General features: G+C 45.7%; 1 protein-coding gene across 1 annotated transcript in view; it reads left to right on the top strand.

Moving 5' to 3' along the window:
• Nucleotides 1-23,871, top strand: part of Ptpn14 (protein tyrosine phosphatase non-receptor type 14) — a 178,422-nt gene that overhangs the window by 96,427 nt on the left and 58,124 nt on the right. Inside the window, exons 4-5 of the mRNA XM_008824859.3 lie at nucleotides 13,976-14,073; nucleotides 17,231-17,298. Coding sequence (XP_008823081.1) covers nucleotides 13,976-14,073; nucleotides 17,231-17,298 — 166 coding nt within the window. The remainder of the gene's footprint in view (nucleotides 1-13,975; nucleotides 14,074-17,230; nucleotides 17,299-23,871) is intronic.

Here is a 23,871-nt window from a genome sequence, read left to right as displayed (position 1 = left end):
GTGTGTAAATGAGAACCTTAGGGTCTGTCTTGAAAGGTTGCTGTGGGTCTGAGATGACATGAAGTCTACACAGGAAGGGGAAAACTGCCCTGTAGTGTAGTGTACTGTCCTTAATGACAATTTCATCCAGTTTCACTCACGGACTGAAATCCTGACTGTGGAGAATTCAAGTCTTCCCAAACTCCTCAAGAGGAGTATTTTCATGATTTCCTTCACTGTGCTCTAGGGGCATGGTAAAGTCTCTTTGCACGGGTTTATAGCTGACTGCCTTTTACAAGAAAACCACATTATGGGGCTGGAGAGATGGCTCAATGGTTAAGAACACTGTTCTTGCAGAAGACCCAAGTTCGAGTCCCAGCACCCACATGGCAGCTAACAGCTGTCGGTAACTCCAATTCCAGGGGGATCCGACAGCCTCTTCTGTCCTCCATGGGCATTGCATGACACGGGTGCACTTACCTACACGCAGGCAATACACACATACACATAAAATAAAAATAATATTTTTAAAAACCCACATTGTATGTGGCTGTAATAATACCTTGGTCTCATATAAATGTTGAGACCTACAATTGCTAGATTTTTGAAGAGAAACAGCAAGATGGTTAAGCTATCTTAGAGAATAGGAGGTGAGAATGGACGCACGCAATCAAACAAAGGTTGAGCGACTGTATTAGAGCTCCAGGGTACGCTGGTAACAGAGTGACGGGGTAATTCTGGTTTTCATGGCTGCGGGGAGGTTTTATGTTGTGTAATGCCTGGAGTTGGTGCTGTGGGTTTCTTGTATTTCTACTAAGTCTAGTATTGCTTTGTGTCAGTTATGTGGGTGACTGACAGTTATCCCTGAGTCAGTCCATGATCATGATGCTTTTTGTATGACAGCCGAATCTAAAGTCATCTACTGAGTCTGAGTACAGTATAGAATAAACAGGGATGGCTTGTTAGCACTAGAGATACACAGATGTTGAAGTGCCATTTTAGGGAGGTGCTGAGTCTGGACCTGCCATTCCTGTCACACACACAAGTCTTTGTTTTTGTTTCACTCTGTAGCAGGGACAGACTTGGAATGCATCGTGTAGCCTGGGCTGGTCTTGAACTTGTGGCAGTCCTCCTGTCCAGCCTCCTAAGTGCTAGGATTACAGGTATGAGTCACCAGCCTCAGCTTCAAATATCATTTTAATATGGCCTTGTTAATGTCTAGAAAACAAACATGAGGAAACAGGCATCCAGTAACTAGGAGAGCCTGCGGCCGAAAGCCCAGTCAGCAGAGATTGGTGAGGAAACACAGGAGCAGACCAGAGTTTAAAGTAGGCCTGACTGGCTCCTGACTCCCGTGAGAGGACAGAGCTGACGCTGCTTATGTAGAGTCCTGAGGCATCCAAATCCCAAGATGTGGCTGACTGAAGACAGCTGGGGGCACAGGAAGGACTCGCTACCCATCATTTTGAATAGAAAGATGGCCATCAGGCTTAGGCCGAGGTCCCCGTAGCTGGCAGGGGGCCCCTGGTCTGGCTTGTCACTTGCCTTTTGGCCACTATCAAAGCTTAGTTTCCTCTGCAGCAAATGTGTGAGGGTTGGCAGCCCGGCATGGTCCATTAGAAGAGCTGAGGAAGGCCCAATTCCTGGGCTTTTCCTGCAGAAATGTGGGGAAGAGGTAGAAACCCGGCCCTCAGTGGTCTCTGTCACCTCCATCCCAGTTTGAAGGTCACTCATCAAGGATCTAGCCACAGTGGCTTAGAACGAATTGGAAAATTTGTGGGTTTTTTTCCCCTTCTATCATAGTCTCTAGGGGACGTATAGTTAATGAATTCTGTTGCCTCATTCCTCTGTCAAACATCTATTAAGCCTGTAGTCAGTATTTCCTCCTCGTTTCTGGTACATGACTTTATTGACAGGAAGCAGACCCCTTTGGCAGCTACGCACTTGGGAAAGACTAGATGCTACCTTTAATTAAAGACTCGAAGGAAGAGCTGAGGCTTGTTCAGAGACCAGCTTCCTGCCTCCTTTCTGTTGATTTTTCCCGTCTGTTCTCCTTTAGGCCAGGTGTTTGCTAAGGGTTCCACTATTTCCCCAACTCCCAGCTCACCACATTCTCAGACTCTCTGCTGACTTCTTGCCATGAACTGGCTCTTTACCAGACAGACAGCTCTTTGGTCAGTTGACTCATCTGCTCCCAGGGGTAACTTAAGCTCCCTTTCCCACAGTGCAAGGCAGGTAGGGCTATGGACACGTGGTTTTCAGGGCAGGCAGGTGTGAATTTTGACTGGATGAGTCAAGAAACATTTTTTTTTTTACTAGCCTAAGAAGGATGAAGGCTTCCTGCTGTGTGCTGCAATTTGGAGGTGTGGCTTGGGCTGGCTAATGAGCATGCTGCCCAGGACCTTGATTTATATCTCCTGCCTCCATGAATCCTGTGAGACTTCTGGTCCCTGATACTCAGCCTCTGAATACCTCCTCTGGTAGGCAGCTCAAATTCAGTCCACAGTACAGGAGTGTTTCTTCCCTTAGCATAAAGGATGGAAGTCTTCTCTCCCTTCCTTTCCTTCTCCTCCTCCCAGTTCTCTCCCTCCTCCCGCTCCTCCTCCCCTCCTCTCCCTCCTCCTTCCCCTCCTCTCCTCCCCCCTCCTCCCTTCCTCCTCTCCCTCCTTCTTCCTCACCCTGTCTCTCTCTCTGTCTCTCTGTCTGTCTCTGTCTCTCTGTCTGTCTCTGTCTCTGTCTCTGTCTCTGTCCCTCCCCCCCCTCCTCCTCCTCCGTAAACACCTATTTATTTCTTTATGTATGTGAGTGCACAATGAGGCGGTCAGAGGACAGTTTTCCAGAGTCGATTCTTTCCTTCCACAATGTGGGTCCTAGTGATTGAACTTAGGTCATCAGGCTTGATGATCAGCTACTTTACCTGCTGAACCATCTTGCTGGCTTGACTGAAGTTTCCTTAAGCCTTTGTATTTAATGTGCAATGGAGTATGCTTATGAAACTTATTTTTTAATTAAAAAGATGTGTACTTGTATGTGAGATGTCTATGCGCCCATGAAGGTCAGAAGGCAGCTTTTGGGGAACTGGCTCTCGCTGTCCATCTTCTTAAGGCACGGTGTCTTTTATTTCTGTCATGTTGTGTGTGCCAGGCCAGCTGGCCCACAAATGTTCAGGTAAGTGTCCTGTCTCTGCCTGCCATTTCACCATAGAGTGCTGGCATTACAGAGGCATACCAACACATCTGGCTTTTTATGTGGCTCTTGGGGGTCAAATTGGGATTGTCAGGCTTACAGAGTGAGAACTTTCACAGGCTGAGCCATCTTGCCGGCCTAGAACTGTATTTGAACAGCCTCCCTGTGTTCCCTCATTTGTCTTGAACTCCTATTCTCAAGCGATCCTTCTGCCCCAGACTCCTGAGCACCAGGACTCCAGGTGTACACTACACGAAGCCAGTTCTGAAACCCTCTTGCATGTCCTAGACATAATATCTAACAGGCTTAGGGGGAAGCTGTTCATTTCCCTCTCTCCCCCCATTCTGTGTCTCTCTGTGAGGGTTTCATTCACTCAGAGGCACTGGCTGGACACAGATGCTGGAGTGGTGCCTGAGGAGGTTGTATAGGAGCCTGGAAGGACTCTGGGACTGCGAAGGCCTTCACTGACTTGTAGAAGGGTTTGGAGCCTGGAGGGTAGCTGGTGATTCAGGTGTAGGAGGCCAGATGAGGATGGTCCAATGGAGGAAGAGACGTGGAAGGATGGCCAGGAGCTGCATCCAAAGCCTAGGTATGCGTGGAGCATGCTGGAGTTCTGACATCACCAAGAGCTGCTGTGCTTTTTTTGTCCCTTAGACTTATCCCTTACTAGGATTCCAGGGTATAGTGTCCCCCCTTTTGAGATAAAATTTGCCGTGTTAGCTATTTAAAACATGCAGTTCAGTGTTCTTTTTGGTGTGCTCACAGAGCTGGCAACCACCTCTGCAATTTGCTTTCAGAACAGCAGCAGCCGTTTTTCGTTCCCCTCTTCCCCAGGTTCTGGTGTCTTTCCGCTGCTATGGTTTACCGCCTCTGGGTGTTTCCTGTCCGCAGAATCACAGAGTTTGCTTTGTGCCTGGCATCTTTACTTAGTGTGGTGTTCCCAAGTTCATCCATGCTGCAGCATAAATCAGTGCTTCACACTTTTTCTTTTTAAGAGACAGGGTCTCATTGGTAGCCCAGGCTGGCCCTGAACGCATGATTTTCCTGTCTCAGCTTCCCAAATGATGGTATCACATGCATGCTCCATCTCTTTCTGGGGTTATCTAATATCCCATGGTGTGGATAGAGCACATTTTGTTTATCTGCTTGTCAGTTGATGGACATTGGGGGTGTTTTCTCTTTTGGTGACTTAGTAATGTTATTCATGTACAAGATTTAAGAGCAGTGGCTGCTCTTATAGAAGACCCCGGTTTGGTTCCCAGCACCCACGTGGCTAACAACCATCCCTAACTCCAGTTCCAGGGGATCTGATACCTTCTTCTGGCCTCCATGGGCATTGCACACATGTGGTGCACTTACATGCAGGCAAAATACTCATACACATAAAAATAAAAATTTTAAAAATTTTATTACAATTTTTTCAATGTGTGTTGAGCGGGGAGGTGTGTGCATGCCATGGTGTGTGGGTGGAGGTCAGAAAACAGTTTACAGAAGTTGGTTCTCACCATCCACCTTGTGGGTCCCAGGGATCAAACTCAGGTCATCAGACTTGGCAGCAAGCACCTTTACCCACTGAACCATCTTGCCTGCCCCTCATATACAAGCTTTTGTATGAATACAAATCCTTAATTTTCTTTAACATACCTTGGAGGTGTAATTGAAGGCTCATGAGCTATTTCTGTTTAACTTTTTGAGAGACTGTAAGACTTTTCCAAGTCATGGAAGATTTTAAGATAGATTAAAGACACTCAGATTTTATTTTGCCATTAGCACTTTACACAATATTTTTTTAGGCTTCTGGTGTCATGATTCCTGTTTGTCTCATATCAGCCACAGCAGGGAGGACTCCGTACTCAGTGAGATAGGTTGGGCAGAGGAGGATTGCCAGGGCAGTTCATCTCTATGATGTGTTACTAAAAATGAGTTTTCTTTTTTAAACAGAACCCCTGGTTCAATTATAGGCTATTATTAGGGAATTTATTGTCCTTCTAAACTGTACTTGCAGTCCTGTAATTTGTTATAATTAACTCGAGAGTTCAAGAGCAGAAAGCATGGGTCAGGTCGAGGCATGTCTTTTACTTTTGCGACATTTGCTGTCATTGGGCTTCATTTGTTTTTCTCTAGTGCTTAAAGGCCTGTGTGTATTTTGTGCATTTAAACAACCGTCATCCTTTTTAGGAAAGAATTACAAGCCTTTGAGTCACAGAGACTTAAGAAGTCCTAGGAAGTTAGGTATCTGGCAGAAGAAGTATTTTATTGATCAGGCACCATTAAAAAGTTGTGGGATTGAAGTCTTGCCAGGGAACTCTGCCAGTGTGTGTTTGGGAACATGCACGTATTTTTGCTTTCACATGTACACATACATGTATTAGCTTGTGTTGTGAAGAAGGGCAGAAGACAGACTCTCCCTTTTAAGGTGGTCGTCGTCATTTTCTGCCTCAGCCCCTTTTTTTCCTGTTTCTTTCTTTGGGGTTTTTCCTTTTGCACAGTGTTGGAGGTCAGCTTTGCCCTGCTGTTGGTAGTTTCAATGACTGCCAACGGTCATTCATTACATAGAAAAGTTTTTAGATAGTGCACGGATCAGGAACCAAACACATTATTATGTGTGTCAAGGTCTCATATTGAAATTCTTCCCAGGGTTTTCAGGACTTCGGGGCAGGGGAGGAGGAGGTCAGGTTTGTCTGGTTGTATGCCTTCCTGGGCACTGTTTGTCTGGATCTGGAGGACAGAGCCAATGTGGGCCACACTGCCCATTACCCCTACTTACAGCCTGGGATACCTTTCAGAATGCATGGAATGAGCTATTTCTCCCTGCCGCTGTCCAGCCCTGTTAGTCCAAGATTTCAAACGACCCTCCTTCGCTTTCTCCCTTTCTCTCCAGATTCCAGGAGAACTGAACTGCTCCAACCTTTTTTTTCTTTTCCAGGAGAGAAACTTTTGCCCTGTTCTTATTTGCCCAGCATATAAGGAATCAGTGCTCTGGCTTTGGTATATTCTGAACTGTCATGGAAGAAGAAGATTCCAGTATATTCCAGGAAGAGCCTTCTGATACTACTAGTTGTGAACAAAGGTTTCTAGGCAGGAAAGGGCATTTTTAAGTCTTGCCTTGCTCTTAATAATCATGACAGTAACAACCTTTTCCTTCCGTCCTGCCTCCTCTACAGTTCTATGCAGGCTTCAACGGCTGAATGTCAAGATGCCCTTTATATAGATTTTCACCCTGCAGATGAGGAGAGATGAATTGTTGCATTGAAGTTTGGCTGTGAAGGGGAAGGGCGGATCGGAGCGCATCTTGGCACTGGGGTGCTGGCTGGAAGCATAAGAGCACCTCAGCTCCCCTGTCTTTAGTGATTGAAGAACATTCTCTTTTCTAGACCTCCTTGCACAGTAGGGGTAGAGTGAGTCACATGTCGGAGAGTTTACATGTCTCCCTCTGTGCTTCTTACAACGTTGAGAACATGTGGTTAGATCGCAGAGCTTGGTCTTGGTCTTCCAACTTCCCACCTCTGTGGGAGGAGAGGAATATCCCACAGGCTGCTGCCAGCAAAAGGCTAGGCCTGGGGCGAAGCATGCCTGGGGCGGATTTGTAGACTAGCTTCCCATTTCAGCATCTGTGGAGATACAGGCAGATGTGGGGAAGGGCCCGACTTACCAGAATTATGGGGTCACAAATGCCCAAGTACCGGAGCTTTTATTTTTGTTTTTATTCTGGGATTTCAGTGAAACGCAGGGCTTGCCTTGAGTGCCGGGAATCCGATTCAGCCCTTATGTTTTTGGCCGGCCCTGCTTGGCTGCTGTCTGCCTTGGCCTTTAAGGAGCAGTGTCCCTGGGGCTAGACAGCTGGCTCAGGGGCTAAGAGCACTTGCTGCTCTGTTAGAGGACCTGAGTTTGGCTCCCATCACCCATGTTGGATAGCTCATGACTGCCTGTAACTCTAGCTCCAGAGAGATCTGATGCCTGTGGCTTCCTAGGACACCAGCACCCATGTGCACATACCCATGCACACGTGCTTGCACGCCCACACATGCATATACATTATTAAAAATAATAAAAATAAATCTTTAAAAAAGTCAGTGTCGCCGGGCGTGGTGGCACACGCCTTTAAACCCAGCACTCGGGAGGCAGAGGCAGGCAGATCTCTGTGAGTTCAAGGCCAGCCTGATCTGCGTAGTGAGTTTCAGGACAGCTGGGGCTACAGGGAGACCCTGTCTCAAAAAGACCAAAAAAAAGTCAGTGTCACCTTGGATAAGACATTCTGAAGAATTTCTTTCTTTTCTTTTCTTTTTGAGACAGGGTCTCCCTATAGCCCCAGCTGTCCTGGAACTCATTGTGTAGACCAGGCTGGCCTTGAACTCATAGACATCTACCTGCCTCTGCCTCCGGAGTGCAGGGATTAAAGGTGCACGTCACCATGCCCTACTTGAATTTCTGCCCACAGAAAAGGGCTGGGCTTGAAAGTTAACATCTTCCTTCGCTAACTTGCTTAGCCTCAACTATACGCATCAGTGCACAACCCCCAAATCTCTGTGGCGTTCACAGAGGCCTGTCTACGTAAGGCTGAGGCTGTTCAGTGTAACATCTTTGTCTAGGGCACAGGGATAGTAGTCCCTCCCTGGGCATTGCAGGTCTCAGGACACAGGGGCACAGGAACCAGCATGGACTCGGACAGTGTCTGGTAGAGGGAGGCAGCCACTTGTATTCCCATTTGGCTGTTATCAGGAAATGAAGTCTGTGGAGGGCCTCCTCTCTCTGAGCAAGCATTTGCACCCATCCGACGGTCAATCCTGTGGTTTATGCTGACTCTCCCTGTGTCCTGGGGCAGCCGAAGGAACAAATTCAGGTCTGAATTATATTGTGACTGGCTCCTCCCTGCTTGGGGATTCTCTGCTGACTTGGACTTGGAGTGAAGGATTGTCTTGAGGGAGGGGTGGGAATCATTCTCAAAGCTACGTGTCCTCAGCCTTCCTGTCCCTGGTGCCCTTCTTGTGGTTCTGTTTTAAGATAGGCCCTGCTTTGTTGGATACCGCTAGGCATTTCTCAACTACAAGAAACAGATCCGCGAGTATAAATCAGACACAAAAATGCTCCGATTCCCTACACGTGAATTTACAGCGGAGATGAGGGATCCCAGCCACACATCTCTAAATGTAGACGATAGAGCATTCCGGGGTGTAGTTTTGAGAGAGTTCTTAGCTATTTCTGTTAGAAATACTGAATGCCCTATTGATTTTACCAAGTACGACATTTAAAAATAAACACAAACCTTTATTTCAGAATCTTAGAGGAAGGAACTTGGAAAAGTCATTTCTTTTCTTGCCATGGGATAGGAACATTCCAGATGGATGAGCCTTCCAGAGCCAAGTGCATAGTAACTTTCAGACTCTACTTATAACGTTCAGTAACAGTGACTGACGGAACCCTTTTCTGCTTCATGGAGAGAACTTGTATCTGCTCAATAAAGGAATCTTCACTTTAGATAAACATCAAAACAAAATAAATTGAAAAGAGAAATTTTGCCTCTATCAATAGGCAGGATTATAACCCTATTCTTAGAGGGACAGCGGACTCCTAATGTAAAGTCAATCCCTGGTTCTCAGCAACGAGATGGGCTATTTCAAGGTCTTTGAATATGGAGACTGTTTTAAAGTTTTCCTTGTAGGCTGAGGTTTTCCAAGAGGACCTCTCTGGAAACTTGGCACGTTCTTCTTTCCTGGCATGAAGATTGGGTGGTTGGACTTTTTCCCTCCGCCCACAGCCCTGAAGGGTGGCGTGTACTTCCATGAAATTGCACGTTTCCAAAATACAACCCACATTTTTACTTTAGTGCAGTTACAATCGACTCTAATCAAAATTGAGCGGAACCCAAGCATTCTAAAAATAGAATTCCAGCTCCTGTTCTCTAACCCAGTCTTCCTACAGGATACCACTTAAAAAATATTTTACAAATATGCTTTCTGTGGAATTATTAACAACCAAATAATTTCCAGAGTAGTTCAAATTCCACTCTTGTTTCTGCACCCTTCCTGTAGTGGCAGCCACGGTCTCCTGTGGGGAAAGCACACATCATTATGGCTGCTCAGAGGCCCTTACAAGTCTGCACAGTCTCACAGTTCCAGCATTCAGCCCTACACTTCTGTATCTTACAGAAGCCTATACCAGCCTGTGTTGTGAGGAACGTTCCAGTGCTCCTTGCTGTCAGGATGGAGTTACTGTTTCCTGGCAAAGAATGATCTGTAATAGGACTTGCCATATATGTGGGCTGGAGGTGGAGCTCAGTGGTGGAGTCTTTGCCTAGCGTGCACGAAACCCTGGGTTTGATTCCTAGCATGACATAAACTGGGTGTGATGGCTCATTTCTTCAACTCCAGCTTTCAGGATATAGAGACAGGAGGATCAGGAGTTCAAGGTTATCCTTTGCTACATAGGAAGTTTGAAGCCATCCTAGGCTACGTGAGACCCTGTCCCCAAAACAGCAACTTGACATATATCATAGATGAACATTAAATGCATCGGGCTAAGAAAAAGTCTTGTTTTGCAAGACTGGTGGGTTCCTTGGTGCTTGTGCCATCCCAAAAGAACATGCTGATCATTCTCGCTTCCAGGGTGGCATGCAAAAAGGCTCACGCTCCGGCAGATGAGGCAAAAACATCCTGATGTCTCCTCCTAGGTTTTCAGACACCGAGCCATCAGATAGCACAGGGAAGAAGACAAGGTGGCAGGGGCCACGTGTGTGTGTCCCTGTAAGGCACAGTTCTCCCCGGGATGACAACATGCTTTGCATGTGTTTCCAGGAAGTTCTCCATAAGTTAATACCATTTGTCCCTGTGACTTGAGAGGCAGGGAATAGGTGGAAACCGTCCCAGATAGGGGGAAATGAATACCACACAGGAGGGATTCGGCCATGAAGATCAGCCTCATTGTCTGTGGTTTGTTTTGTTTTCTGGGTTGGTTGGTCTTGAGAATCTCACTGTAGCTTATCTTAATTAGCTTGAAGACACCTCTGTCCTGAGAGTGTGCTTTCGGGTTCTTTGTTGTTTGTTTTTGATGTCCTTTAACACCAGTGGCGAGAGATGCAGCGGGGCCTCTGGCACCAGGACGAAGCCATCACTTCTCACTCTGTTCTTGTTCTTTGAGTTTTGAGAGTAGGATCTTCAGACTCGAAGTGGCTCGTCTTCAAAGATGTATCTGCTTTCACAATGAGCTCTTGGCACTTAAAAGAGGTTTTGATAACTTAAGGACCCTCTTACTGTCTCGGTTTCGCCTGTCTGAGAACTGACCGGGGGTTACAAAGATGAAAGCTCATCCACAAAAGACTCCCAGCACTTCTCAGAGTCTCTTGAAGAGAAGGTTACCCGGAGAGAGTGAGGATCTGCTCCCTCAAAAACTGGCCCAGGGAAGCAGTAAGATGTCAGGGGACACAGAGCACAAAACCTCAAAGGGCGGGTGTAGCACACAGGAGGGTCTCGCAGTATGCTCTGTGGCTTGAGAACAGCCTCCCAGAGCTGATGTTCTCCCTTCCTCGTCAGACCAATCCTGTGTCCTTAATAAGCTGTTGTGTTGTTTTGTTTTGAGACTGGATCTCACTTTATAGCCAGGCTGACTTTGAATCTGTGATTCTCCTGTCCCGGCCTCTTGAGCACTGGAACCACATCTAGTGCTAGTTTTTGTTTTTTGTTTATTTTTTATTTTATGTGTACGAGTGTTTTTCTGGCATGTATATAAGTGTACCATGTGTGTACAGTGCCCTTGGAGACTAGAAGAGGGCATCAGATCTGCTGAAATTGGAGTTTCTGATGGTTGTTAGCTGTCATGTGAGTGCTGGGAACTGAACCCAGGTCCTCTGCAAGAACAGCCAGTGCTCTTAACCACTGAACCATCTCTCCTGCCCCTAGTGTTAGCTTTTAAATATGAATATTTTATTTTTTTAAGAAAAGGCTATAAAGGCTTTGCATGTGATTGAGAAGGATGAATGCTCATCCCAAACCAAGTGGACAGTGCAAAATATTTCATTGGAGTTCCTGGTGTGCAGAGGGGAACTGAGGAACCCGGGGTCTGTGACTGTAGCCTGGGCAGTCTTACTCTCAGGAGGGACATACATGGACAGGCACATGGACCACAGGACTCTGCAGGATCACTCTTTAATTCACTCTGGGAGAAACATTGGAAAATATACAAATTGGGGACCTGACTGAACAGGAAGGTAGAAGGTGTGACGGTGAAGCAAGCTTTACTGTGACCGTTCGGGATGCTTAGTGCTAGATATTTTATTTACTCTTGTAAAGACTCTTAAAATTCACATAAAACTTCTGCTTCAACATTTTTATTTGCTTGAATTCTCTCCATGAAGAACGAAGGGACAGGTCATGACTTTCCTGAAAGTCTCTCTTGCTGGGTGTGGTGATACATGCCTTTAATTCCAGCCCTTAGGAAGCAGGGGCAGGGGGATCTCTGTGAGTCTGAGGCCAGCCTGGTCTACATAGTGAGTTCCAGCTGGGGCTGTAGGGAGACCCTGTCTCAAAAAGACAAAAAAAAAAAAAAAAAAAAAAAAAAAAAAAAGAAAGAAAGAAAGCCTGTCTCCCTCCTCTCTCTCTGCTGTTTCTTTCTGTCTCTGTGTATGTGAATGTCTCTGTCAGTCTGTCACACACACCACACACACACACACACACACACACACACACACACGTGTACACGTGTCTTGGGTTTTGGTACCCTCCCTGTTAGTTTGAGAACCTTCAGAATGATGGACTGGCTTTTCATTACCAGCAAAAGGGTTTGACAACAGGTTCCTATGTTTAACTCCTTTCCTGTGTGCTGGGACCTGGGTGATGAGAGGAATCAGGACTCTGTGGAGATGGTGCCAAGTTAAGGACTGAGCAGTGTTCACTGAGCTCAGGGTGGAGCGTGGCCGCAGCTTGGACAGGTGGGCGAAAAGGCTTTCTGCACATATCAGGAGCTCATCTCCAAAACTCAGTGGAGACCATTCATTGATCATATGGGCAGGAGACAAAATTCTTCATTGAATAATGAAACCTGTAAAATTATGAATTTACCAGGTGAAAGATTGGATAGGAGTAGGAAACAAAGGTTGATTTCCTATCGCATGTTGAGTTTTATTGGAAAGGATTTAAAAATAGCTCCCATTGTTTGTTCTTTAGGTCTAAGTCTTGGTTTTTCCCTCCAAAGACTAACCTGGTTGTCTTTACCCTGCTGGATAGACCCAGGAGGGCTGGGCTGGAGAGGGCCGAGAGCCCAAGTCTTTCCCTCACTAGTGCCTAGACCAATGTGTCAGGACATCTGTGATACTGCAGGTGGATTCGGCCGTAATTCGCTCCTACCTTGCTTGTCTCTAGGGGCACTGGGCTTTGGGTAATCTTTGGGTTCCCTGGTATGAGATGTCAAAGTTAACTTAGAATCTAGAGTAATGGTTACCAGGAGCAATAGGGCTGCCAGTGTCCACAGACAGCAGTGCCAGTATAGTCTGGTTGGAGAGGGGACTGTAAGGGAATGGTTGGGGAAGTGGAGTCTCGGAAGCAGATGACAACGGGAGGGAGATTCCTGATCAGCTGGGTCCTTCTAAGAGTGTGGTTTGTTGACGGGAACAGTGCACTGCTTTACCATCTGCTCTTAGGCTTGATGTCTGTGGGGGCGTATTCCGTCTGTCCATACTTCGCTGGTTGGGAAACGTACTCCAGGTTGGAAGAAATCAACTGCTTTTTTCTATGTCACAGACGTGTGAGGTGAAGCCGGGCCCTGAGAAGGCTTTGACAGAATTCCAGAGTATTTGACCCCTTTGTGGTCTGCTCTACCATACTTTCGCTTTTATAACTTTTAAAAAGATTTATATTTATTATTTTTATTTATGTGCATGTCTGTGTGAGTGAAGGCCACATGTTTGCAGGTATTTAACGAAGCCAGAAGAAGGTGTCACATCTCTTGGAACTGTAGTTACAGATTGTTATGAGCCAGCTACCTGGTAAATGTGCTGGGAACTGAACTCGGGTCCTCTTCAAGAGCAGCAAATGCTCCTAACTTTTGAATCATTTCTTCAGACCTAAAATTCTGTATTTAAAAGATAGTGTATGTCTGGAATTTATTCAAGAGCAGTGTCTTAATTTTGTTTCTTGTTGCTATGGTAAAATACTCTAACATAAGCAACTTAATGGAGGAAGGGTTTGTTTCAACTCATAGTTTAGTCACAGTCCATCATGGTGGGGAAACCGAGGCAGCAGGAGCTTGAGGAAGCTGGTAACAGTATGCCTTAGTCAGAAGAGAGCAGTGACTGTGTGTGCTGGACTCAGCTGGCCTTCTACAGTCTTACACAGTGTGAGGTCTTCTGCCTAGGGAATGGCACCACCCACCTTGGGTGGGTCTTTGTACCCCAATTAGTATGATCAAGATCATCAACCCCCATGTACATCTCCCAGGTGAGTCTGGATTTTGTCAAGTTGAGCATTACCACTGGTCATCACAAGCTGGAACTGTTCAGTGTTGCTCTGGGAGTCTAAATGTGGAAGAGACTTTAAATTGTTGGTCTCTGTTCTGAAGAACGAGTCCTTGTCAGTAGTTCGTCCTGCTGTCCCACAAGCAAATGATTTGAGAAGAATGTTCTCTCTCTTTCCATGAGCTGACTGCAGCCCCTGCTGCATCACAGACACAGACAGAGGTCACTGTCCATCCTGCATAGAGATGACCTCTGCCGGTGTCACCTGTGCATCGTGCTGAGCACAGAGGACTTCCCCCTGGAGATACCTTTATTGCGAGAAGTGTTCCAGGGTGTATTTCTAAAGTTGTATCTCTCTCCCCATGACAGGTATCAGTACTACCTGCAAGTCAAAAAAGATGTGCTCGAGGGACGGCTACGGTGCACGCTGGAACAAGTGATCCGGCTGGCTGGCTTGGCAGTGCAAGGTGAGACATTATGTGACGTTCCATCTTCTATTGCATGTTGGTCTCTCCAAGCAAGAAGTCAGATTCACTTCAGTGATCCCTCACTGAGGCTCCCTTATCATTTTAGGATGTTTTCACTAAGATGAAAAGCTACTGATTTGGGGGTAGCAGAGGGTGGGTTTCTCAAAGCTGCTTATATCACGACTGTAAAATTACAGTTCTAATTGAAGACATGGCAGGGTTTTTTGTTTGTTTGTTTTTAACTTTTACCCGCATTTATTTTATGCTCAATTTATTCTCGGGCCGTAAGATTTTGTTTCTTCAGTTTCTTCTGGGATGTCTTTTTCTTTTGTGCAACTTCCTCTTCAGGCTTAGAAACAATTTGTTCCTTTTCAGTGAGGATCATCTCGATGTGGCAGGGGGAGCTCATGGATGGGTTAATGTGACCATGAGCTCTGTAAGTTCTGTGGCGCATCTTGGGCGATTTGTTCACCTGGATGTGCTCAGTGACCAGAGAGTGTAGACTAAACCCTTAAGTTCAGCATTACTCTCTGCATTTTTAAGCATGTGCAGCAAAAATTCAGCACTCTTTTTGGGCCACTGACCTTGTGTCCAGCCCCACTGTCTGGCCTGGGCACACCTACCAACTCCACTGTTTAACACCGGAATGGCACACACTGCTCTTTAAAGTGACATCTTTCAGATACTTGGTGGGTTTTCGGATATGCATACCCTTGATGGCCTGGGCAGTTTCACGTGTGTTCTTAAAGTGAACACCAAGATTGGAACCTCTTGATTTGCTTGATTTTGTAGGGTTTTCTGGGTCAAGAGAGTTAATGAACCATTTTCATAGGTCACCTTGAGTGGCCTCCTGGAAGAGCGAGATAGCCGTTTGTAAATCCTGTCTTTAATGAAAGCTGCATTTCCAAGTGTGGGGGACATTGTCTCGGAATTATTCCACTGCTCAATGTGGTCAGATTCTGTAGCTGGTGTTGAGAATGAGTTACTGTTGGGCTTTGAGTACAATAGCTTTAACTCTTACTGTATAATTTATTGTAAGAGTTTGAGAGAAAAGTAGGTCCACAATGGAAACGTGTAACAAGAAACACATATTGGGTTAAAGTTGTCTTTCTGTTCTGTTCAGATTTATCAGACAGCTGTTTCTGTTCTCTACACCTGTGCTCCTTTATGTGTGTATATGTATGTATGTATCTGTACATATATTCTTTATTTTTAAGTGGTTTCAATTACATTCACTCATATTAAACTAAGATGAGAGTGCCTGGTCTTTGAAAGGAAACTGATTTCCCTTTCTGTCCTGACTTTCTTGAAAATCAAGCTAACGTCAGGTGAGCCAGCTACGGAGCTTTTGCTGATTTAGAAGCAGTGAATGGAGCCTCCCATCCCACACTTGGACTGAAGTGGAATCCTTTGCTGTCTGAGTGTCTAGAGGTGGCTTCCCCTGACCGCCTCTGTGCAGCTTTCTTTAGTGGTGTGGTTCTTGTTGTCACTGTGTGGGTGGAAGTACCCCAAATATATTGCAGCCCATCTGTCCACCCAAGGACTGGGAAGAAGTGGCGGCCAGCTGTGATGGGGACAGCAGTGGTGGCTTTGTGCAGAGAACCGAGGGAGCCCAGTGTGTCTCAGCTTCAGATTGTGCCCCTCTTCTTTACGAAGCTTTTCTTCTGTTTGCTGTTGTCTTTTCCTCTGGCACCGCTCATTCATCCTGGAGGACGTTGCCGTGGCTTCCTCTGGATTCCCTTTTTATTGGGTCCTTGAAGCAAGCTGTCTGCCTGCTTGATGAAATGTCCTTTAACTACATGATGTTTAAAGCATCATTTTCCCTGGCTGGGGAGATGGTGCAGTGGGTAAAGTGCTTGCTATGTAAGCATGAGGACCTGAATTCAGACCCAAGAACCCGTGCAAAAGCCAGTATGTCTGTGCATGCCTGTAACCCCAGCATGGGGGGCAGAGACAGGAGGGATCCTAAGGGCTAACTGGCCAGCCAGCTTAGCCCAGACAGCCAGCTGCAGGTTCAGTGAGAGACCCTGTCTCAAAATATTAGGTTGGAGCTGGGTGTGGTGGTGTAGGCCTCTAATCCCAGCACTTGGGAGGCAGAGGCATGTGGATATCTGTAAGCTCAAGGCCAGTCTAGTCTACATAGTGAGTGCCAGGCCAGCTGAGGCTACAGGGAGACCCTGTCTTAAAAAGACCAAAAAAAAAAAAAATTAGGTTGGAGAAGCAATTGAGGAATACGGCAGAGGTCAACCTCTTACCTCCATGTGTGCCTGTCTAGGCGAGTGTATGCACACCCCCCCCACACACACTCATTTTCTTAACAACCCATATTGGGCTACTTGAAAGACACACCCACAGAAGTAGGAAAGCTGATAGGAGAGAACGTGATTGAGCAGTGAGCCGTCTTTCTGCTGTGGGTGCCTCACCCGACTGAGTGACAGTTGTACGCCCCATTTTGCAGGGGGATCCTCTGTCTCTGCAGCTCCTTCATGTGGCACTTGCGTATGTGCAGATGTGTCCTCTCCTCTGCATATATTGCTATTACATGAGAAATCTTTTCCATCAAGTCAGAGTTCTGTGTGGGGTTGGTATTTGTGAACACAGGGAGAGAAGAGCAGGTTGTTTGTGTGCTGTGACTTGGGCTCCATGGACTCAGCTTGCGCCTGCCCCAACATACCACTGTGGGGTGAAACAGGGCAGAACCCAATTCCTGACATCTTATAACAGGTGAGTTTGCAGGAAGTGTGAAGATTTTCGAGGTTGTTTGCCAAGGGTGATTTACAGGGGGAGTTTCCCCTGCAGATATGTTTCCAGCTGAGGTTCTCCATGTTAACCTTGACCTAGAAAGTCCTCTTGGCAGATACACTGGAGGTATAATCTGGTGCACAGTCAAAAAGAAACACAGATTTGTTTTAAAATCTTTAAATAACCATTCCAGATTTCCCCTTTTTTTCTAGAAAATGGTGTAGCTCATACGTTATAGCTACAGTTGCTAGGTAAAGGTGATGGCATCATCAGATATAGCTGGTCCTGTATCTGTTTAGTGAGGCCGCAGAACTAGGATGGAATGGACAAATGCACGTGAGGAAAGTTGCCATTTTTCATTCTGTCTTTTGTTCCATGAAATAACTGCTGCTGTTTCCCCGCCTTTTCTCCTCAGCTGATTTTGGAGACTATAACCAGTTTGATTCCCAAGAATTCCTCCGAGAGTACGTGCTATTTCCTATGGTAAGTACAGTTTCCTTCTCTCTTAATCTCCTGCCTTTTTAATTCATTCCTTTGAGTGTCTCAGAGAGTTTTACGTGTGCTCCCTGAGGAGGGAGTCTACGTGCTTTAATATTGTGACAAGTTTTATTCAACACCAAGAAAGTAAGGCTCCCCTTCCCACCTCAAGACACGTTCCTGATTTGCTTTTTAGACAGAACCTTGGTAGCATAGAGAAATGCCACTGTGTTTTGTGACTTGACTTTGTACCTTGAAACTTTATCAGTTCTAATGTGTTTTTGTGGAGTCTATAAGGACTTTTAATTAGTTTATTTTTATTTTATGTGTATGAGTGTTTTGCATGCGTGTATGTAAGTACACCCATGTTGTGCAATGCCCATGCACAACATGGGTATACCAAAACAGGGCATAGGAGCCCCCAAAACTTGTTAGCTGCAATGTCCCTGCTGGGAACCAACATCCCCCAGCCCTGCGTCTTCTGCAAGAGCAGCCAGTGCTCTTAACCACTGAACCATCTCTCCTGCCCTGAATCCCTACCCTTTAAAGACATACACTCAGGTAGTCTGCAAGTACAGACTATTTTGCTTCTCTCTTGTTTAGATGTCTTCCATTTCTTTTTCTTGCCTAGTTGTTTTGGCTGGGCTGCTAGCAGTGTGTGAATGCAGGTGACGAGACCGGGCTGGGGGTGACTCAGTCAGTGGTAGAGTTCTTGCTAACATGTGTACCTGTGCTTCCCAGAATCACAAAAGAGGAAAAGGGATAGGAAAAACATGGTGAGAGTAGACAGAAACCAGAGTCATATAGAGTCTGTAGAAACTACTGGAACTGAGGAATCAGCTCACTCAAGTAGGTAAGTGACTTAAGTCCTAAGACTACAAAACACTGATGAAAGAAAGTAAAGATAACACGCAAAGATGTCTTACGGATGTGGGTTAGAAGACTCAGGATTGTTAAAATGTCCACACAACCCACAGTGATCTACAGATTTAACGTAATCTCTATCAAAATTCCAGTGCCATTCTCCACAGATACAAGGAAATCCTAAAAGTCATATGGACCTAAAAGATCCCACACAGCCAAACAGGAGAAACCAAAGCAGGAGACATTAATCTTCCTGACTTAAGATTATATTGCAAAGCAACAGTGCCTAACACAGCATGGTTCTGGCTTGTAAGCAGACCCATTGACCACTGAAATGGAGCAGAGCCCAGAATACATCCATACATGGTCAATCAATTGCTTTTTGACAAAGAGGCCAAGGACACACAAGGGGGAGGACAATGCCTTTAATAAATTGTGTAGGGGAAGTGGTATCCACATGAAAGAGAATGAAATTGAGGCATTATTTTTACCCAGTGTATAAGAATCAGCTCCAGGTGGATTAAGATGCAGGTATAAGACCTGGAAGAGAGAGGAAGAGCTACAAGTTGTTTGTCTGGGCAACGGTGTCTGGCATATAGGTAATGAGAAAAAACCCAAGTAGAGTCCCATCAAACTAAAAGGTTGCATACATGAAAGAAAGGAAGGGAGGGAGGGAGGAAGGAAGGAAGGAAGGAAGGAAGGAAGGAAAGAAAGAAAGAAAGAAAGAAAGAAAGAAAGAAAGAAAGAAAGAAAGAAAGAAAGAAAGAAAGAAGCAAATAGAGACCCAGTACACTAAAAGGCTTCATACAACAAAGGGAGTAACTGAGCAAGAGACGCTCAAAGGTTGAGAGAAAATATTTGCAAAATGTGTTATTGAGGGATTCATCATATCCAGGTCAGTCAGGAGCTCACACTCCATAATAAAAACACAGAGCCCTGTCACCAAATAGGCAAGGGACCTGCATAAAACATTCCTCAGAAGACGACATACAAAACCAGCAGACAGTTCATGAAACATGTTGGCATCACTGATGGTGAGGGTATGTCCATTTAGATGACCGTGTGGTATCACTTCATTCCTGCGTGGATGACTCCAGTAAGAATGGAAAGGTAACTATGTTAGTGAGGGTGTGAGAAGGAAGTCTTGGACGCAGTTGGTGGGGACGCATCTTAGCACAGGCACAGGGGAAGTGGAAGAGGTGGGAGCTCATACGTCCATACGTTATTATTTGTCAATGAAAGACACCTGTCTGCTGAGGCCTCGCTGATTGCTTGAAGCAGGCTGGCTCCCCTCCTCCCTGAGCACACTGAGCATGCCCCACCCCGGGCCATGTTAGCGAGGCCTCCACTGCTGGCAGATGTTTTGCAGGGTCTGTGTGCCATCCAGGTCTGTATCACACATCTGTTGTTCAGAGAGGCCTTACCAGCAACACTTCCTGTTAACTCACTGTATGTGAGCGCTTCCTAGATCCTTCGGTGTTTGAAATTGCTCTTCTTTTTTAAAAATATTTTATTTTTATTTTTTATTTCATGTGTATGCGTGTATTGCCTGCATGTAGGTAGCTGCACCCATGTCACGCAATGCCCATGGAGGACAGGAGAGGCTGTCAGATCCCCTGGAACTGGAGTTATGGACAGTTGTTAGCTGCCATTGGGTTCTGGGATTCGAACCTGGGTCTTCTGCGAAAACATTCATTGTTCTTAACTGCTGAGCCATCTCTCTTCAGCCCCCTGAAATTGCTCATCTTCTTTACGTGCTCATTTTTGTCAGTTAAAATGCCAGGTCTGGAGGCTAGAGAGATGGTCCTCTTGTAGAGGACCTGGGTTCTTCTGCACCCATGTGACAGCTAACAGCTGTCCAGAACTCTAGTTCCATGAGTTCCAATGCCATCATCTGGTCCCTGTGGGCATTGCACACACAGGTACACTTACATTCATGCAGGCAAGACACTCATATACATAAAATAAATAAAATAGCTGGGCGTGATGGCACACTTCTTTAATTTTAGCACTTGGGAGGCAGATGTAGGTGGATCTCTGTGAATTCAAGACCAGCCTGGTCTACATAGCAAGTTTTAGGCCAGCTGAGTCTCCAGGGAGACCCTGTCTCAAAAAAGACCAAATAAATAAATAAATAAATAAATAAATAAATAAATAATTTAAAAATTAAAAAAATGCCACGTCTGGGACCCTGAACGCAGAGACCCTGTGGTTTGCTGCTGTCCCAACACATGGTGTGTGCTCATAAGTATTTCTGGAATGAACCATCGAAGTAAAAATGCCCATTCCTGGGCTTAATTAGGGATGAGGCTGGGTAACCCCCAGGGAATCATGTTGTTCCGTTGACAGATTCAGGGTAAATGAGAAGAGTCTCAGTGAGGATGAACGCACTGACCTGAGTAGCCTCTGTGTTGGCTCTGGCATTAGAATTGTGATCATTTATTGCTTTTTTCTTTTTCTCTCCTGTTGGTTTCTGTTCAGTTGTTTTGCCCTCAACACTGACCGCTGTAATTAACACCGAGGGGATGAAATTAGACAAGAACTTGGACATGAATGTTCTCAGGGTGCAACACAAAAGGTCAGAAAGAACAGAGAGTACAATCAAGGGTTGACATGGAGAGGGGCCACGTGTGCTTGGGGGATTTCGGGAGGTTCTGAGATTCATGAAGTATCATCTGTGTCTTAAAGGACAACAGGCGTATATGATGTAGAGAGGGAAGGGACAAGGAATGACCTGGGCAGAGGAGAGAGAATGGGCAGGGTGTCCGGGTGTCTGCGAGTCACCGGTCACTTTGGTCACTGGTCACTTTGACTGTAGCTGGTCTATGGGAAAAGGAGTCATAGTGGTTGAGAGGTGTTAGATCACCTAGCTTCCTTCCAGAGTTCTCCAACCCTGAGCTTTGACAACTGCATTTAGCAAAGAGACCCTTACAGGTGTGGGTAGGAGTCTGGAGAGCAGGTGCTCAAGTTTCCTGGTTCATGTGCCCTTTTATCATGAATTGCATAGACACAGGAAAGGAGGTCATTTATGAAGGGCGGTCTGGCTCCAAGGGGGCGAAGGAAGAGAGGGACTAAGCAAGATCCGCAGTGATTTCTTATGGGTCATTAGCATAGCATCCGTCTCTCCCAAGTTAACCTGGGCTTTTCAGGGCATGCTTCCTTGGCTGAATGAAGCCTGGGTGGAGTACAGACCGCCGTCTTTCCCCTCTGCTGCCTTTCCTGTGTTAACCTCTGGGACCTCCTCCATAGTTCCTATTCTGTTGCCTCAGGACCATTGTGTATGGGTACAAGGTGGGCTTCTGCTGTCTTGGTCTGGGCAGGAGATGCAGTTTAGTTGCTGACAGAGATTTAAATAAGAAAGCAGAGCTGGGGAGATGCCTCTGTTGGTAAAAGCACTTGCCTTGCAAGCATGAGGACCTGAGTTTCATCCCAGAACCAACAATAAAAGTGGGTGTGGTGGCATGTTCCTGAATCCCAGCAATACTGAGGTGTGAGATGAGATAGGTGGATTCCTGGATACATGCTGACCAAGTAGCCAAGACGACTTGGTGAGGTTCCAGCCCCACGCAAAACATGAGAGACACCTGGGGACTCACATCCGAGGCTGTTTTATGAGTAATATTCACACATTCACATACTTGCATACACAGGCATTCCCACATATGAACATGCCCCCCCCCACGAAAAAACAAAGCAAAGTCAGGTGTGGTAGTGCATGCCTTTAATTCCAGCACTTGGGAGACATAGGCACGTGGATGTCTGTGAGATCGAGGCTAGCCTGGTCTATATAGTAAGATCCAGGACAGCTGGGGCTTCAGGGACACCCTGTCTCAAAAAGACAAAAATAAATAAATAAAAATAAATAAATAGATAGAAAAAGAGCAAAACAAGACTAGTCAGGGGCTAAAAGAGATCAGACTTGGTCCTTTCAGCTCTGGCACAAAAAAAAATGAAGCATTGGTTGACAAAACTTGGAAGGATTTTGTTTTTTGTGTTTTTAGAAAGCGATTTTTTAAAATTAATTAACTTATTTTTATACCCACTTCCCAGATAGCACCCTCCCATAGCCTCCCTCCCCCCACTAGAGCCCTTATACTCTGATATCCCTGCTACTGTCTGCTGTGTTGTCGGCACCCCAAGCCATTCCCCACTACTTGCCCTTCTGGTGAATCTAGTCAGCCTATCTAGAGGTCTTTGTTTTAGGAGGGTCAGCTGTTCCTCATCTAGTGGTAATCAGTTGTCAATATTCCTTTAGATAAGATTGGGGTCTGCAGTTCATTTTCCCAGCTGGGAATCCCTTTGGCCATGCTGGCCAACAACTCAAAAGAAGGTATCGCCTGTCTGGCATTGTTGCTTGTTATGTAGCCTTTAGCTGTGCATATGGACACTTATGAAATTATATTGGCCCCTTTAATCTTTGGTTATACTTTCCTTTTGGGTGTTTAAGGCCATACAGTTGGCCCAGATAAACCAATTTATTTTTACTCTTAAGGACATTTGAAGATCAGTTCCTCAGGGGTCACATGGGCCTGGGAGGAGCCCCTGGCTCCTTTCTTTTACCAGTTCCGCCTATGTGAAGAAAAGTCAAAGGTCCTGCTCGACCATGGTTGGTTCACTTGGAAGCATGGAAGAAATGATTCCTCTGTGTTGACCCTCCTCTTTGTAGAATGGACACTGGTTCAAGTCCATTTGGTGGGGTCTCATGGCCTCCTGGATCAAGAGGACAGGTGGTGCACCACAGTTACAGGACATTTTGAGAGATGCTCATCGTCCTCTGGAGCTTAGTTGAGTTAGAAGGGCAAGGAGCAAAAACTGTCCTTTTTGTCCGTCTGACCAAATTAGTATAGGCCTCAAAGTATGTCTGTTAAACGTCCAAGAAGTTTAGTTCCACCAGCCTGTTACTTTTAATTACTGTGTGTCATATAGATAAACCTTGGGCAAAGACCAATTGTTCTCAGATAAACCTTACCTAGACATATATTTCTTGATCTGCTATGCCTACTTTATCAGTAGGTTGCAGGTGTAATTTGGTGCCCTCTGGTTTTCAAAACTATGTAGGCATTGTTTATCTCACATTGTCTCACCCCTCCATCATGGTTTTCCAACTTAAGGTGCCCCCATTTCCCTCCTTTCTCCCTTACTAATACCCTTCTCCTATGGTCCTACCTCTCTTGAGCTCCTTCTTTCCCTTTATCCCCTAGGTTCCTTGTATACCCTTCCCTCCTCCCTCCCTTAAACTAACCCAATTTTTATCCATATCTCCCTTATTAAGGCCTGTTTCCTACTGTTCTTCTCTTTCAGGTTCTTTCTTTTCCTTTACCTCCCTGTTTCCTTTCCATTATCCTGGTTCCTGTAGTTATGTCTGGATACGTACTCACTTATCAGGGTTTGGTTCTAGGATCCCACATATGAGGGAAAACAAACATCGATTTTTTTTTCTGAGTCTGTGTTACTTCACTTAGTGTAGCAGTTTCTAGTTCTGTCCATTTACGTGCAGATTTCATGATTTCATCTCTCTTTATTGCAGAGTAAAACTCCATCATATAAATGAACCATATTTTCATTATCTACTCGTCAATTGAGGGACACTTAGGTTGCTTCTATCTCTTAGCTATTGTGAAAAGAGCAGCAACAAACATGGATATACAAGTGTCTCTGCAATAGGATGAGTTCTTTGGGTATATGCCAAGGAGTGATATAACTGGGTCAAATGGT

Source organism: Nannospalax galili, unplaced genomic scaffold (assembly GCF_000622305.1).
Source record: "Nannospalax galili isolate Female #2095 unplaced genomic scaffold, S.galili_v1.0 scaffold648, whole genome shotgun sequence".
Lineage (NCBI taxonomy): Eukaryota > Metazoa > Chordata > Mammalia > Rodentia > Spalacidae > Nannospalax > Nannospalax galili.
Note: the sequence above shows the minus strand (reverse complement) of the source record. Positions and strands in the feature narration are given on the sequence as shown.